Source organism: Pleurodeles waltl, chromosome 4_1 (genome assembly GCF_031143425.1).
Source record: "Pleurodeles waltl isolate 20211129_DDA chromosome 4_1, aPleWal1.hap1.20221129, whole genome shotgun sequence".
NCBI classification, from domain to species: Eukaryota; Metazoa; Chordata; class Amphibia; order Caudata; family Salamandridae; genus Pleurodeles; species Pleurodeles waltl.
The window spans coordinates 396,289,424-396,307,491 of record NC_090442.1 but is presented as its reverse complement, the minus strand read 5'-3'; the positions used below and the strand labels follow the sequence as shown (position 1 = coordinate 396,307,491).

The following is an 18,068-nucleotide window of genomic DNA, read 5'->3' as shown; positions in this document are numbered from 1 at the left end:
TGCAGACCAACCCAGCAAAATACTGTCACAGACAATGGGGCAGTATTCCTCCTCCAGCTCTTCTTCTTGGCAGAGGTTCCTCTTGACCCAGAAAGATTCTAAAAGTCTGGGGTTTTGGGTCCACTACTTATAAATTTATCTGCCTTTGAAACAGGCATACTTCAAAGGAAAGTCTCTGTAATTCACAAGACCCTGCCATGCCCAAGCCTGGCCCCAGACACACTCCAGGGGGTCGGAGACTGCATTGTGTGAGGGCAGACACAGCCCTTTCAGGTGTAAGGGACCACGTCTCCCTTCACTCTATCCCAGATGGCCCATTAAGATATGCAGATTACACCCCAGCTCCCTTTGTGTCACTGACAAGAGGGAATTCTCACAACAGCCCAACTGTCAGTCTGATCTAGAAGTGGAATACACAAGCAGGCAGAGGCACAGAATGGTTTAAGCAAGAAAATGCCCACTCTCTAAAGCTGGCATTTTCAAACTAACAATCTAAAAACCAACTTCACTAAAAGATGTATTTTTAAATTGTGAGTCCAGAGACCCCAAACTCCACATTTCTATCTGCTCTCAAAGGGAAACTGCACTTTAACAATATTTAAAGCCAGTCCCCTTGTTAATCTACAAGAGAAATATGCCCTGCAACAGTGAAAACCGAATTTGGCAGTATTTCCCTGTTAGGACATGTAAAATACATCAGTACATGTCCTGCCCTAGGGCATACCTTAGGGGTGCCTTACATGTATAAAGAGGGAAGGTTTGGGCCTGGCAAGTGGGTACACTTGCAAGGTCGAATTGGCAGTGCAAGACTGCACACATAGACACTGCAGTGGCAGGCCTGAGACATATTTACAGGATTACTCATGTGGGTGGCACAACCAGTGCTGCAGGCCTATTAGCTGTATTTGATTTACAGGCCTGGGCACACATAGTGCACTTTACTAGGGACTTACCAGTAAATCAAATATGCCAATCATGGATAAATCAATCACCAATACAATTTACATAAGCAGCACTTGCACTTTAGCACTGATCAGGAGTGGTAAAGTGCACAGAGACAATAACACAGAAAAAAACAAAGTCCAGTATACCATAAAAACAGGAGGTTAAAAAGGCAAAAAGACAGGGGAGACACGCCAAAAGCTACCAGGTCTAAAAGTAAGGAACACTGCTTAACTATTTAGTGGATTAACAAAAGGCAAACAGTGACTTCTGGCCAAATAATTTCACTAAATGTTTAAAAGGAAAGTGATGTTCAGTAGTGTGGAATGGATAAGTGGTCAACGACTCAATGGTCAGTTGCATCTGGTATGGATGACTATGGTATTCCTGATGGCAATCGAGGGACCCTTCCTAAAAATCAGGAGAGGGTATTGGGGAGCGGGGAGAAATGCGGTGGAGAGCTCTATCATGGCTGGATGACAGACAAAGGTCTCTTTGAAAAGATGCATCTATAGGTCTCTCTTGAAGGACCTCAGATTCAGGTTATGGTTGTTTTAAATCCTCGGATCCATACAATGAGGAGAGCATATATTACAAGGCAAAAGAGGCTGACATTACGTCTTTAAACTCATTTGAATTGATCATGGGTGACAGTCTGCTTCTAATTTGCAGCCTTATAGATGGTGTGGAGATGTTGTATTATCAAAAAAATTTCTGTTATTTTCTTGATGGTACAGTAAAATGAAAAGATCATATATTATCTGGCCTTTTAGGCTATATTATATTTTAACACTATACTTAGCCACGAGACACAACCACATACAAGTCAAATAATCCAAATTGCAGTCTAGAACTTCTTCAGTGAAAGCTGATGCATGCAAGGACCATCTGAATCCCACTACCAAATAAATCTCAACAACAACCGGTGAAGGGCCAAATAGCCAATAACATCAATCAACCACTGTTGGGCATTCCTCCCACAAACCCCAGATTTTTGTGTGGGTTTTCGGACAGTCCCTCAAACCACAGATTAGTTTTCCAAGTAAACAGCAATGATTTATGTCGCATCTTCATTATAACATACTAGGGGCCACCACATTGTATCAGTGTTGTGCAATGTCTCTTTTCCCAAGCGTCAAACCCAATCTTGTTAAGGTTCTCTTTGCTCTTGTGAATCCCTCATCATCTATAACAGTGGTTCTTAAACCTTTTGACTTCTGTGGACCCCCACTTAATAATTACTCAAATGTGGGGACCTCCACTGAATGATTAAAGGAGGAAATCCAATCAAAGAATTATTTAAATCTAGGGACCCCCATTAAATACCTGTTAAAATCCAGGACCTCTCCCCCCACACACTGAATAATTATTGGAATCTGGGGACCCCCACTGAAAAAATACTGGAATCTAGGGACCCCTACTGAATCATTACTAGAAGCCGGGAACCCCTGCCCAAGTTATTTAAATGATTCGAAGCACAGGATGCGTTGATGGTTGTACTTCTGGATTTGTCATCAGTGTTTGACACAGTCTCTCACTCGGTCTTATTGAAAAGGCTGAAGAAAATCAGAATCCAAGGGCAGGCTTGGAACTCTATTAAATCTGATCTTTAAGACAGATCTCAAGCTGTATTTTTTGGCCCTTTTACATCGGTTGCAAAGCCTCTGGAGTGTGGGGTACCGCAGTGCTCCGCCTTGAGTCCTACCATTTTTAATGTTTACTTGGTAACCTTGGCAAACCTGGTGGAATCTTGGGGCCTGAATGTGAGCTCTTACACTGATGATCATCAGTTCCTTCTGTCCTACCAGGATAAGATGACAGACATGTTCAATCCCTTCAAGATATGCCTGAAGTCAGTGGGCGAATGGATGAGTGATAATTGCCTTAAACTGAATTCCAACAAAACACAAATCCTTTTTATTTTTTGCACTAGTCAGTACCATGATTCACAACACAAGAGAAAGGAGAAAGAGAGGTACTTCTCCTTTTCCACCCTCCCTACCTAACTGAATCTACACACAGAAAGGAGGAAAAGAGGAAAAATACTACTCTTATCAAATCAAGGGGACCATCTTGGAAACACGCACAGTTCTTAAAAACTGCCCTCACCCACTGGTAGTGGCATGCTTCATCATAGGACCAGCTTCAACATCCCTTCCCAAACCAACATAAGGGATGGAGCAAAAAGGATTGAGGGAAACAATACACAAAAATACATAGGGACCTACTCTGCAGAACAACAAGCATTTGCACTACAATGAGTCCAGCATTTGCTCGAATTAGAGCTATTGGCGTTGTAAACAGTTGACATAAGCGAACCTATTCAAAGCCCCACGGCTGCCACGAGCATGAGCACAAAGGAGAGACACAAAAGGAAAAAGAAGTTTGCTTGCAGTCAAACGTATCGGCAAATGTGCAAATATTCATGTGACAGGGTCAGAGTCCAAGGCGGTAACACAACCGCCCCAAGGAGGGACAAACCGAAAGCATTTACCAATGATACCAAAGGATTTTTGAAAGACAAGCCCACGAACGAGTGAAAGTGATTGGCGTGCAATGGGCGTGGTTAAAACCCCACAAGACTTCCAACAGGTCAAAGCTCTTGCACACACGAACGAAAAATGATTAAAACTACCTCATGACTGTCCTAAACCTCTTTATTGATGGACTCCCTGGATAGGATTAAAATCACTTTCGTGATAACATAGGGGAACTAGTACCTCTTCATCCTGACTGCCTGCTTTTTTGTCAACATGTTTCAGATATATACTAATCACCAGAGATTCCACTACTACAACACCCCTTAGCAGAAAATTACAATCTAGGGGAGAAAGGATACCTTTATCCTAGAAGAAATGTCATAATTTTGCAAATCTTGTGTAATTACAGTCTGGTTATTCTGAAAACAAATAAGTGAATAGATATCAATACTGAAATCTTAGAATCACTCGGTCTCTCCAAAACTCACAAACATCAGCCTCCACCTAATATTTATCACTAAAAAGTAAATTATTTTTTTTGTAAATGACAATCCACACCCCATTAACCTGCCTGTGGAAAGAACCATCACCGCACTTCACATACCACCCAGAGAAAACATGTCAGTCAAAGGATGTGCATGTGGCATATGAATGTTGCATACCAAGTTTCACTGAGAACTTCCCTGAAACTGGAGCTTGACCGGGAGCATCTCCCTGTAGTCACACACTCTTATATGAACCAGATAACATGTTATGCACCTAGCTGTCATATTGATATTTTTGGCCTAATGCTCCTTGTTCAACTGGGGTTTCTACTTCATTACACAGTTATTAGACACAAAACATCTGGGGCTATACCCCAGAATCAGGCACATCTGTTGTTGGCACCACCAGACTATGTATAATAACACATTCTTAGAAATTTTTAGTAATAAACATTAGGTGGGGGCTGATGCTTGTGAGCTTTGCAAAGACGCAATGATTCTTTTTTGTGCTGATATCTATTCTTTTTAGTTTTCAGAATAATCAGAGTGTGATTATGCAAGAGTGGCAAAATGAGGTCATTTCTTCTAGGATAAAGGTATTCTTTCTCCCCATATTGCAAATATCTGCTAAGGGGTGTTGAAGTAGTGTGATCTTTGGTCCGGAGGAAGGACGAGCAACCTACAGAGGTGATCAGTAAACGGCTGAAACATGTCAACAAAAAAGCAGGCAGTAGGGATGAATGGGTACTAATTCCCCTATGTCATCAACAAAAGTGATTTTAATCCTATCCTGGGAGTCCATCAATAAAGAGGATTAGGACCGTCATGAGGCAGTTTTATTTGTTTTTTTGTTCTGCATAGTAGATCCCTATATATTTGTGTGTGTTGTTTTTCCCAATCCCTTATGCTCCATCCCTGACACAGATTTGTGCAGGGATGTTGAAGCAGGCCCTATGATGACGCATGCCACTACTAGTGGGTGAGGGCAGTTTTTAAGAACTATGCATCTTTGCAGGGTGAGTCCCCTGATTCGGTAAGAGTAGTATTTTTCCTCCTTTTCTTCTTTGTGTGCTTAGCACCCTTTCAACTAATGGTCTTCAGAGCCTACTGCGCCTCCTGCTCCTGCCTCCTGTGTGAGAAACCCAGACTTCCCATTTGATACCACCTTGTCTTTTGAACCACAGACCAAAGAGGTGTTGGCTGGCTGCTTTGCAACTATGACGTCTCTCATGAGGATGCTACATCTGGTTCCGGTAGCGGCCCAGAAGAGCACTGTCCATGCTTTGGTCACCTCTAAATTAGACTATGGGAGTAGTCTATATTCAAGGTTGCCAGCCTACCTACTGCACCATCTGCAGATCATTCAAAATGTATCCGGGCATCTTATCCTTAAAGTTCCAACACATCAGTCAATGTCTACCTACCTATGCCAGCTGCACTGGCTCCCTATCACTAGCTGCGTCATATTCACGGCATTATTTTTTGCCAGCAGAAAGGTGCATTGTATCTTAGAAGTATGCCTAAAGCCTACTGTCAGGAGAGATCCTTGCGGTCTAACATCTTAAAACTACTGCTTGCCCCCAGGGTTCGCAAGGCTAAACCAGGTGAAAGATTCTTTGTGTTCTTAACTTTGGAACTCGCTTTCAACCGGTCTTCGTTTTGCTCCATCTGAAACTGTCTTCAGGAAAAGTCTGAAGACTTCTCTTTTCAATGCTTAGGCCGGTTGTCAAGGGGTGGGATGCTTGTTTGTCTGTGGTCCTTCTGCTGGTGCCAGGACGCTTCCTTGGATGGAGATGCATGCTTTAGAAATGCACAATGTATTGTAAAACATTTCACAAATGAAATATTTTATTTAATTTACAAACAAATATACCAAAAAAACCTCACAATTGTAATTTAAATGGGAAGGTTGGAGATTTTCAAAATTTAATTAAGGCATCACATTGTACGAACTATATTCTGCTTGATGCATTTGCACGGTCCTGTGTATCAATTGGAGGATACCAATGTCATTTTTAGCCTCCAATTTCAAATTAATTCACATTTACAGAACACTTCAACATTTTCAATTTTATATTTTGCTTCTTCATTTATATACCATTTATTAGTCTGTTTATATATTGTCTAAGCAGCCACTGACCCATGAGTGGCCTTTGTGGCCCAGCACCAAAGGTTAAGAATCAATGGTCTAGAATTTTCAAGAGAATTTTCTTCGGAAAAAAGTACAGTGGTCTCTTCAGCACTCTTCTTAGTGTTTCAAAGTTTCCCTCTACGAAGGGAATGAGGACGGGGCATAGCCATTCAGTGTGCTACAAAGTACCCAATTGTGCTAGCACAACATAGACACCCTGGACCAGTGCCTCAGCCAAGACTTCACATTTTCTCAGGGGTTAAATAAATTCTATGTAAATATTTGAGTTAGATGACTATAGCTGCTTCACAAGGGGCTATCGATTCAAATGTCCTTTCTTCATCCTTTATCTCTCCCTCTCCCAGGCATTTCTTAGTTCGGCAAATGTGTCCGCAGTATTGATCATAAAGGGCCTTCCCATATCCAGGAAGTGGAGAAATTATCAGTTTGTCCTCCACCAGGCTAATCTCCAGCATATCCTCAAAGCCTTTCAGATATGGGGTAAATGTGTGTCTAAATTGGAGGTATTTGTAGAATTGTGTATGCATTAGTTCAAAACCATCTTCAAGGGAAGTGAACTCTTGGACAGTACCGTTCTTCACTTAGTCACCCAGTGCTGATACACCTAAGCAATCCCATCCCCGAAAATCCTCCTATGAGGCAATCTCGTTCAGCTTAGTGCCCTCCCAGAGGGGAGCCTGACCCGTCATTTTGCCAAAGCAACCTGTCTATTGGCAGCTTTCCATGCAGCTACCGCTATCCTCGCTGTCAAGGGTGACCTTTGTGGTAGCTTTGCCCTATATATGGACCGTAGTGGAGAACCATCCCACACAACTTGACTTCATATGCATGGTCTGGGCAGGGTGTTATCGGAGATGGGTATATCCAATTGCTTATGAGCTGTAAATGTGTCACTCTAAAACAGATACAAGATCTGTCATTGCTGAGCTGCCGTTAAATGTTACACCTACAACATTTAACGAGGGAGAACGGGTGAACTGCTCCCTACATAAAGGAACTCAGAAGGGATGTTGAAGCAGGTAGGAGGTTCTGTAGGAGAGAAAATGGGCCATCTTGTAGTACATATAGGAGCTTATGGAGGGGTGATCATTTTTAACAAAGCAATTTTACCCATCATTAACAGGAAGTGCCAGGCAGCTTTGGGTGTCTCTTTGGATACTCTCCACCAATAGGGATAATTTGTCTAGTCCAACAACTACTTCTACCATGAAAAGCGGAATCCCTAAGTATTTGATAATATGGGTGCTAATGTGGATGTATGTTGCATGGTAGAAGGACGCACAGTCACCAACCGGGCAGAGAGAGAAGAGTGTGGTCTAGTTCTAATTGACCATGAGTCCTAGGAGTTGGCTGAACTTCTCCAGATTCCAAACCACATGGGGACAGAGGTCACTGGGAATCTAAGGTATCTGAGAAGATAACCAGAGTATAGCAACAGCTGATCCTCTATAGTGTCAGAACATTTAAAACCCTTAAGTTTGCTTGATCTCAATGGACAGTGGCTCAATGGCTATAGTTAACAGCAGTGGAGAAAGTCTGCACCCCTGCCTCACTCCTCTCTTTAAGGAGCATGGTGATGACAATGCAACTCTGATCCGCACCCGGACACATGCATTTGAGTATAATGTTCAGACACAGGTGAAACAAAGTGAGCCAATGCCGCCTGCATCAAGAGGGAGAAAAGGTATTCCCAAGACACATTTAGTAAAGGCTTTTTCAAAGGTTAGTATTAGGAATGTTGCGGGGTCTTTGGCCTAGCCGATAATATAACACAACTGATAGATTTCTGGTTGCCCTGTGAAGCATAAAACCACTTTGATTAGCGTTTTTATGAGTTGGTATAATCTTGTTTAAGCAACTTGCCAGATTTGTGGCAAGAATCTTCACCTCTGGGTTGAGCAAAGTAATTGGGCAATAGAATTCACACTTTTCAGGAGGGTGGCCTGGTTTTATTATGGGGGTGAAACAACAGGCAAAAAAGCACTTCCCTCTCTAGCATGTTTCATCAGGTCTAGGAGTGGCTGAGTTAAATTGTAAAACTCAGCCTGGAAGCCATTAACCCTTGGTGGCTTGTCTAATGGTAGATGTTTAGCCCTCAGAAACTGGGCTGTTCAGTTGTTCTCTCTCATTAGCTGACTATCTTGGTATCGAAATAGAGGACAAGTATCTGTATAGTAAACCATCAGGCATAGGAGTAGATAACCTATTTAGATTACCATAAAAGCATGCAAATTTGTTGGCCAAATTTAATGGTTGATATAGAACTCTACTGCCTTCTAGTATTATTTGGGTAGTATATCTAAGCTCTTCTTCTCTTGTTGCCAGTGAGTTAGTTTACCAGTTTAATCGCCTTACTCAGAGTCAGCTCTGCATTGCTAACCACATATTTCGTACCTAGTTAATTTCCGTTTGACTGCAATGAAGCTTCGCTTGTTGAAGTTTATGGAAATTGTCATCTGTGTTGCGATTCCTGCATTCCCTTTCAGACTCTTGTACAGCTGCCCCAAGCTGATTAGGTTCCTGTTGACAGTCATTTAGGACACATGGTAGCATTAATTATGTGCCCCCTTATGACCGCTTTATAAGCTTCTCACAGATCTGTCAGGGGATGAACTATGCCAGCAATAATATGTAAATACTATACATAGTACTCATCGAGGAGTCTCTGAACTCCTGGTCGTTGAGCAGCCAAGAGCTCAATCACATCTGTATAGAGAAATCAATGGTTTACCTATAAACTGAAGTTTAAGCAGCGCATGATCTGATAGCCCATGTGCATGGAGTATCGTGTTTTAGTTCAGTTAAGTTCTAGCCTGTGAACAAGGAATTTGTCTATACGAAAATGATCTTGAGGCACCCGAGAAGAAAGTGTATCTCACCGTTAACCCCAGGACTGTAGTACCTCAAATTATCAATAAAGCCCATGCTGCTTAAGAAATAGGCCAGTGAAGAGAAGGTGGGCATCTTTGCCAGAGGTGGAACACATTTATCCCTCGTGAAATGTACCAAGGCACTGAAATCTCTGCCCAGCATTGTGAACCCAGGTAGGGCCTTAAGGATCACCGTAGCTATCTTATATATAAAGTTTTTTGTTAACGGTGGAGTTACGTATATTGCAGAAATTCTCACGTTATCCAAACAGTGTTCTTGATATGGCATATCGTCATTCCATGACCATGATAGTTGTACAGGTCAGCATTTGTTTACCAGTATAGCCACTTCCCTGGAGCCTCTATTGAATCCTACACGAAGGAGCGTATGGAACCCACACCTATTGAGGCAACAACAGTTGTCACTCTATAGATGCATTTCTTGTGGTACAAAGGTATTTTGTAGAACAAAGATATCTGTCATATATTGTTGGGCAGTCTTAAGAACTGATGCTCTCTTGGCTTTATCCAGGAGGCTATTCACATTCCACAATAAGCATTTCACCATGGGTTTAGAGGCAGTTTAAATTTAGCCATCTTCCATGAGTATTCTGTCAGCAAAATGAAATGTGCAGTGTTGTGCCCTGCATGTACAGTGTCTGTCTGGCCTGAAACTTCCTACTAATAGGAAATTCCAGCCACCCTCTCCATACTTCATAGTTCAAGGACAGATGCTCTTCGTTCCGATCTGGGGACCATGTGTAACTGGGGGTTGGGTGGAGACTGAGTATGCATCTAAATAGGGCAATTCACAAACCATTCTGAGACTCCCCAAATTAGCTTTAACAAGTCCATCCCAACTTAGTATAGCAGTGAGAGTGGGGAAATGGAAAAGAAAAACACAAAACAGGAAGAAGTGAAATAAATGGAGAGCGAAAACCAAAAAATAAATAATAACAATAATTCTCTCTCCTATATGGAGAGCACCCTTACTATACTTCCCAAACCAATGAAATTCTCAGGATGAGACGGATCAAAGAGGAATAGAACCACAGCATCCCCTATGGTCACCTCATCAATTATCCAGTTTGGGCATTACAAATGTCTTGCTTATGGCGACTGATCTGAAACTAAAGGATACTATGGTATCATCGAGTCTGATTATGTGGGGTTGTATCAAATACTGCGGATTTTCTACTTGGTCGGCCTGGGTAAAGTGTGCAGCCTTGTTCGAGTCGAAAGTCTTGTGGAGAGGGAAAAATCAGTGACTGAGGATTCTCCTCTCCATCGTGTCTGAGTCAAGTTCCGAGTTTGATGCATTGTGGGTCTGGCTCCTCATTCATTTAGAGTAGCTCCTGCCTCTCCCGGTCTTACTAATGAGTCCTAATTAGGGCAAACCCAGTCCTGGGTTGCTTGTGTTCTGGTTCAGGAAGGACCTGGTCTGGCAGTTCAGGCTGGACTGTTCCCATTGAAGCAGGGTCAAGACTGATTTGCACAAGGTTGGGGTCCAAACTGAGGTGGCATGGTGTGCAAGAGAACGATGGAATGGGATGCGACTGAGTAAGTACCAGTAGCTAGGATTAATTAAAGCATTCCATCCATCCCTTTTTTATATATTTTATCTGGTCTGGCAGAATGGCTTTGGTCGGGCTGCTGTATCTCCCATGTGTTCCAATTCCTGGCTCACGGACTAGTGATTCACCCCAAATCCTGGTCACTGCTCCACCTACTCCCAGGCTGGCTGTGGGGTATCAAAGAAGAAGGAGCGATTCTGAAATAATACTTTGAGGCTGGCAGGAAAGAACAGCACCTACTGTATACCCATGTACCTCAACTTCTTTTTTATTTCTTAGTAGGACTTGTGGAGCTTTTACCCATTTATAGTACTGCCAGGGAAGATTAATATCTACAAGGGATCATACTGGATATTACCTTACTCTCTGGCAGCAGTAAAGATTTCATTCCCATCCTTATAGTTGGATATTTGGGCAATTATTGGATGCAGGGGAGCCCCAAGCGGTGGTCTTTGAGTCAGAGCCTGATGGGCCTTCTCTATGACAAAGCACTGAGAAAGTGTGCCTTCCAGAACCCAGTTAAGGATCTACTGTTCCACAAAATGTGCTAAGTTACTATTTTCCAGATTCTCTGAGAAGACAAACGGTGTACTCTGCATTTGGTAACTTCAGTCTATAGTTCACAGGAGGCTGTCGAAAGTAAAATTAAGTCTCTTTTCTGCTGCAGTGAGTCTACACGCAGCTTAGCGCAGGTACTGCTTCAAGAGTGACACACTGGACCTCACTTGCCCTATTCTAGTCCCTTTAGAGGACTGTGTGGCCTTCATATTGCAATCCAGGGGTCCGAAGATCACCTAGGACGATGCATTGCATTGGTATATCCGTGTAGAATCCTTTCTCAGGAAGATTGCGATGGCTGGTCTCATACCATGTTGTGTGATGACTAGGTTGCAGGGTACAATGATGCGTACAGCCAAGCACACACAATTATGGGGGAGGACCAGACTTCGTCATAGTCTGTCTCTTTCAGTGAGTGTTTTAAGTTGGCGGCTTGCTAGTCTGAGTCACACAGTGGTTCAGTGTGACACAGGGAAGCATGAGCACCCGCTACAAGAGACAGGTAGCAGCAATGTGTATGTTGTCGTAGATAGGTGGTGAGTAAGGGGTGTTTGTTACTGCAGCAGGGACGGGTGATTGAGTCGTCCCAGCAAGTGTACATTCAGCCACATGAAGATATAGTCTCTCCGTCATAGCATCCATGCCTTGAATCTCCAGCTCCTGCCTCAGTGTATGTAAGGGGCACACCCCTCTATCCTGTCTCGGTTTCAGTCTTCTGCCCCACAGTAGTGGCTGACAGCATGGGCCAGACAGGGCCCAACATAAGGCAAGGGGTTGGTCTGATGCAACAGTGAACTCCACGACAGGTCTTAGGCTTCTCCAGACTCTCCTCTAGTACTACCGGAAAAGTCAGTCGTCCCAGGCTCAGTCCCGAAGGCAAACGCTGCAGGGGGAAGCTCTCCATAGAGACAGAAGTTTCACATTTGGTGTCCTTGCGGCACAGTGAACGAAGTCGCTGCAGCAATTTCCAGCTTGCGACCACCAGCCCAAAGAGCTCTGCCCACCATGCACAGGGCTGTACAGCCACCTAATGGGTGGATTGGGGCAGAGATAGGAAAGCCAACAAATTAAAAGGGAGCACCAAGCATCTAGCTCTTAGAACCAGTGCACAAGCCAAGCCTGAAAATGTTTGCTACGTAAATAAGTAAATCATACAGCATAAAATGTGATAAAGCCTCTTCAAGATTACAAAAAAGTGTATTTGTTTAACATGAGGAAGCTCGGACATTCTTACTATTAATACTTCACATTATATGCCACTGCACTGAGATGTACTTATTAGAAGTGATAGTTTTTAAACATGAACTTGGAAGCATTCCTCCTTCTGCTCCCACCCTGGTGACAGTGCCATCAGTGAACAAACAAGGCAAGACAGCTGTCATGTAAAACTTGTATATGGCCCATATTATTATAGACACTAAGGAAATACAAGAGCAACCCGGAATGTCCACGTGAACCTGCGTATAATTAGCACAAGACACATATCCACGTGAAACTCATTTGAAATCAATTTTAATTTTGTAGCAGAAAAATAAAATCTTGCTAATGGTTAACTCATACAAAACAAATCACAGAACTGTAAGTCATTTCTTTATTGCTTTATGGTGTGGTGTCTGTTTTCTCACTTGGGGGTCACTTTTTTCAGCTATCACTCTATGTTTATATTCCTAAACGTATGATTATAAAAGTGATTAACCATATTATTATAAAGCAACATTACTGTCCATTAAGTCAAACACAATAGGTTTTTGCACAACTAGGATTCTGAACTCACATATTTGAAAGTGCAGGGAAGTCACCATTTATCCAAGTTTTCTGGTTTCACTTGTACAAATCAGCTACTAAATGGGTATCTATTTATCTTTCCTTTTTTATGTTAACACTCTTTTTATCAGCTTGTACATTTTTCTGCAGTTTGTATATAGCACAAGCTCGATCCGAAGATATTGGAGCGCTCTCCATAAGCACCAGTTACATTGCACAAGGCCACATTCATTTTTTATTGACAGTGAGATTAAGTGATTTACCACAAATCTCTATTGCAGATGCACTAACGGACTGAACCACATCAATGGAATGAGAACCTTTGAGCGGAAGTGTATACACATACTATTTTGCACAGTAGGTGCATTTACCCATAGTGTTCTGGAAAGAGAATCTGTGGCATGCACACTACACCTGGTTTCAGCCAACTGAACTATTTCATCAGGATTCATTCAGAGTCCTGCAGGTCACAGAGAACACGGCCTTTGTTTTTACTAAACTGATGTGGTATTTTAATCTGCAAGCTACAGTGCATATTCATTTATTTACTCTGGTTTTCGAAAAACTTTCAGTTCTTATCCTTTTTGCTTTTCTGCTTCTCTGGACAAACTATTTTTTTTTCTTTTTACCTGCTGTCTCTTTTTAGTCCTTGTTATCTCTTTTTTGATGTTCTCCTTTGTCTTTATTATTTTTCCCCCAACTATCACCTACCTCCCTACCCCGCAACAAAATCGTCAACCAGGTATGTTGTCCTAGCTGTGAGCTGAAATGAGGTCATACAAGAACATCACAAGCAGTGCTGGTCTATTTTCATTCTCTGCATGATAATGGCCCGCTTGCCTTTGTGAACTGTGCACACCCTTCTTACGTGGCCCCAGCCTGGATTTGTGTAATAAGATCCAGCACAGGTAGGGAAAAAAAAAGGTCCACAGCTAGACCTGACCTGAGCCATAGACCCATCACCTGAGATGGCCAAAAAAAAAAAAACTCATTTTGTCTGCAGTTTTACATTGTGCAAACTCAATCAGAAGGTATTGGGGTGCTTTACATGAGAACCAGTCACATGACACTAGGTTACAATACATTAATTTTTGTTTTTTTTAGGCAGAGGATATTAAGCGGTATACCCAGTATCACAGGGCATTGAGCAGACACGGAAACTCGAACCAGGTTTCCCAGTTCATGTCGGCAGCTCTGGCCATTTTGCCACATTCTGGACAGAGGTAGGGGAGAATCTCTGGAGGCCGAAATCAGGGCGTTTATGTCCTAAATGCTGTGTGGGTGGGTGTGGGGTTCGGCATGAGTGGTGCATATTCTTTCTTTTTCCTTTTCCCTAAATTGCTGTCAGAGGAGGTGCTGACAGTGAACGCCTTATAGCGGTTATTGTTTTTGTAATGTTTATTTCTTTTTAGTGCTTTGATATAGATAGTCGATACTGGCCACACTGCCAGGTAGGATGGCCCTGCTACTCCATTATTTTCACTGCTATGTTAATTGCTGATGATTATTTATTTTTGATGTACCACCTTTTGCAACAAAATCTATTAAAAAGTCTTGATAAAATGTTTAAAAAAAAATAAATCAGTGCGAAGTGACCAAACAAAAACAAGACTTAACAAAAAAAATGATTAATGTACCTGATAGAAAAGCAGATTTACATTAAGCTAGATTTGAATGCATTAATTTAAAATTTGCAAACCTACCTGTTTCATTGCTTCCACTCTTTTGTTCAACGCTGTAGTTTGCTCAATCAGAAACTCTGCAGCACTGTCATGGTCTCTTAAACGCTCCACTAGTGCTTTCGCATCAGCCAATGCTTTTTCAATCGTACAACTCATTCCTACAACAACAACAACAAAAAAACAAAGAGTGAGAAACTTTAAATATTGCCCTTTATTGACAATTGTGAAAACAAAGCACCAGATTGGGCTTCAAACGAAAGAAACAAGAGATTTCCGATTTCTACCTACAGGCAATAAACGTGCTGTTTTTGGCTTTCACACAACCTAATCCCCGAAGGCAGACAGAACTAACTATAATTTGTTTGGATGACCTGAAATGCTAAATCAAATTTCATTTAATGTACAAGTCTAATCACATACATTCCAGTGAGTTGCCACCAACACTGCAATTTCAGTGCTAAGCAATACAAAACAGAAATGCATCAAGCATGAACAAACAAGTTATAAAATCAGATCTAAAATATGGTCTGCTGTGGGAGCCACGCCACCATTTCCACTGGATTTAACTGGGGTTACACAGCCTGTATAGTAAAATGAATATTGTTCCCAATCACCAAGAACACAAGCATAGCAAAGTCAAAAGGCCTAGTGTTGGCTGTTGTAGTGAAGCTACTTTAGAAATTCACACACACACGTTATTTCAGCCTAAGCCTGCAGCTTGTGCCCTTCCACTTTGAGGCATGTGTTTTTATTTGTGTATATTGTTTTTAGTGGAAGCCTTCTTTTAGTGGAGATGTTTTCATTATTTTATCAGCTTGTCCTTTACACAGCCTTCTGTTGTTCTTTTCTCTGCACAACATTCTGATGCTGTGGTCTATGCAAGGTTGTACTGATAAGTATGAATTATTACCGGTACAACACGTTCATCATATCCCCAACTGTTATACACATAAATATATGTGTTGCCACGTCAGGGCAGTTTTCTCAGAACTTCTGATGGTTTATTATAAAACATCTCACTGACCCCTATACTAGAGAGGGTAATTCCAACATGTTGCCAACGTACACTTCACATTGCCTTTACAAGTTTCTACTGAAACCTGACACAGTCTCTCCCTCTACATGGGAGAACTGGCAGTAGACCAACAAACCTGTTCTTTACCTACAATCACAGGTATGGGGGATGGGGCTCTCCTAGGGGGGACCTGATGTGCAGATCAGGGCTTACACTGCCATACTCGTGTAGGGAATCTTAGTGGTGCAGGCTGGGATTTTAGAACCATTGTTGTGACAGTATGGTGGAACTTTTCCAATGTTTCACTTTCCTTCTCACTGCCTTGTTTTTATTATATTCTATCATCCTCCTAATTGCAATACATGCCTTCTTACGTAGGATGCAGTTGATTCAATAAAACCTATTGAACCTCCTCCTGCTTCAGTTTTGCCTTGGTATGTGTGAGACATATGTGACTGAGAGAACAGGATAAGATCTGTTCCACTACGATTTTTCTGAGAAATCCAGAGGACATATTAAGAACTGCCACAAATCACCTTATACTCTTGGGAACTGGTTAGATGCTGCAAGCTGGCCGTAAAGGTTAGTCCGACTGTTGACACACAGCGTAGGATCAAACTCAGTCCCCCGCGCCCAGTGGTGCTGCCCCCCAAATACAGCAGTCTTGTTACCCTAACAAGAGTCTTTACGACATGGTGCCTCCAACATTGGTTAAGCACTGAATTATGGATCTCCCAAGTATCTCTGTCTCACTACATGCTAAAGACACCCTAATTACCTTATACGGAGACGTGCGTGATATTAAGGATATCCTCCTCAGCTAGGATTGGTAGTACCTATTTTGAATGTAGGTTGTTCAAGCTTGAAACTTTACAAGGATTAAATCCCCAGTTGGTGACCCTATCTCTGAATTATACAAACTTTGAAATATGGCAGAGCCCCAACAGGTTGTAATTGGAGCAAACCTAAGACTCCCCCATCACAAATCATTTAATAAATGATGGCCTCACAGAGTATGCGAGGGCGGGGGTGGGGGGTTACAGTCACATTTGTAGTTGAGGCAAATGCAGCATACAGAACTGATTTGTTTTTATTCCTGGGTCAACGTTCCAGCAGTGGATGGGAACACACATGTATTTCAGCACTACACTGTTGCTAACACACTTGCACAATGCAGACCTTATGCATACTTAGAAATACCTCTATCTTATCAGGAACACCAAACTTGGCTTGATGGCGCCCTACCACACACTGCACACAGCGTTAGATATGGTACTTTAAGTAATGAAGGCCCTACATGGCCACATAGGCACCACACCCAAATCAGAGCACCACAGCAGTAGCAGAAGTGCGAAGCCTATGTAATGATCTTGTACAAGTATATAGACGCTTAATACAATTTATGATGCAAACATTAAATACTGCCCCAGCAAGGGCTGCTTCAGCGCAACCACATATGGTTACGGCAGGAATCAATCCTGTGACAGTACCCACAAAACGTGAAGAAATTCAGTTTTGGCTAGCACAAAAAAATAAGCGCTGGGGAAGCAGTGCTTCCCCATACAGGACCCCAACACAAACATTGGATTCTCACACTGTACTTGCTGTTCGGGATGGTTCCCCAGTGAACAACTGCACCACATGGGATGCAGTATTTCCTGCACTCTACACTACCGCACACTGTACACTGACACTTGCAAATCTCCTGGAAGTGTTGAAACAAATTCAAGACGAATACGAGGCTGTTCCGGCCCTAGGCTTGGGGATGCACCTAATGGGCAACTTTGCCACAGGATCGCAATAATATTAAGTAACATTAAAGGGGAAGCAGTAGCTCTGGCAGTCCGCTTGCAACTCTCGGATATTCCTTAACAGGATCAAGAGCGTTAGCTGCCAAAGATTATTACTGAGACCTATTCTAGGACAGGTCAGGATAGTTTGGTGGACAGACCGAGCCAACTGAGGGGGAAGGGGGTTTGGTGGTGGGGGCTCATGGGGAATGCCCCGTTCTCGTTCAAAATCTCCAGGAATTTGTCCACACATGTTCCATAGTCTTCTTGAATACCCATGTTCCACGTCACCCTATTAGTTGGTTCCAACTCATCTTGATTGATTTCCGATGAGGATCACATTTGGGCAGCATGGTCACGTGACTGAGGCTTCACAGCCAAGGATGGCATGATCACTTGCCAGCGTCATGCATGCTGCAAATTTGCCTATCAAGTACAAATGGGTCATAGACACCCAGATATAAATCAAGAGTAGTCATTCTAAAAACAATGGAGTGGATACAGTCCGTTGGAATATCCAGTGCTTCTCTACCATTTAGAATGCAAAGGCCAAATTCATTTAATTGCACTGCCAGATCTCTGTCTTGTTTATCGCTCCTTTGATATTGTGCCTTGGTGGTTGAATGTCCCAGAATTCATCATTAAAATCTACACAGCTGCTGTTCAAGTTATCTTGCATTACGTTGCCATTGAAGCCGCCCATAATTGTCCACATCTCACCTGGGTAGGCCCACCTCCTCTCATCTTTGACTGATC

The 18,068-nt window shown here is 42.5% G+C and overlaps 1 protein-coding gene across 2 annotated transcripts in view; it reads right to left on the bottom strand.

Moving 5' to 3' along the window:
* The window catches only part of FGFR1OP2 (FGFR1 oncogene partner 2), a 144,461-nt gene that overhangs the window by 101,639 nt on the left and 24,754 nt on the right, over window positions 1–18,068 (bottom strand). For both annotated transcript variants that reach the window (XM_069228615.1, XM_069228616.1), the window contains one exon: window positions 14,529–14,665. In XM_069228615.1, the coding sequence (XP_069084716.1) occupies window positions 14,529–14,665 (137 nt within the window). The remainder of the gene's footprint in view (window positions 1–14,528; window positions 14,666–18,068) is intronic.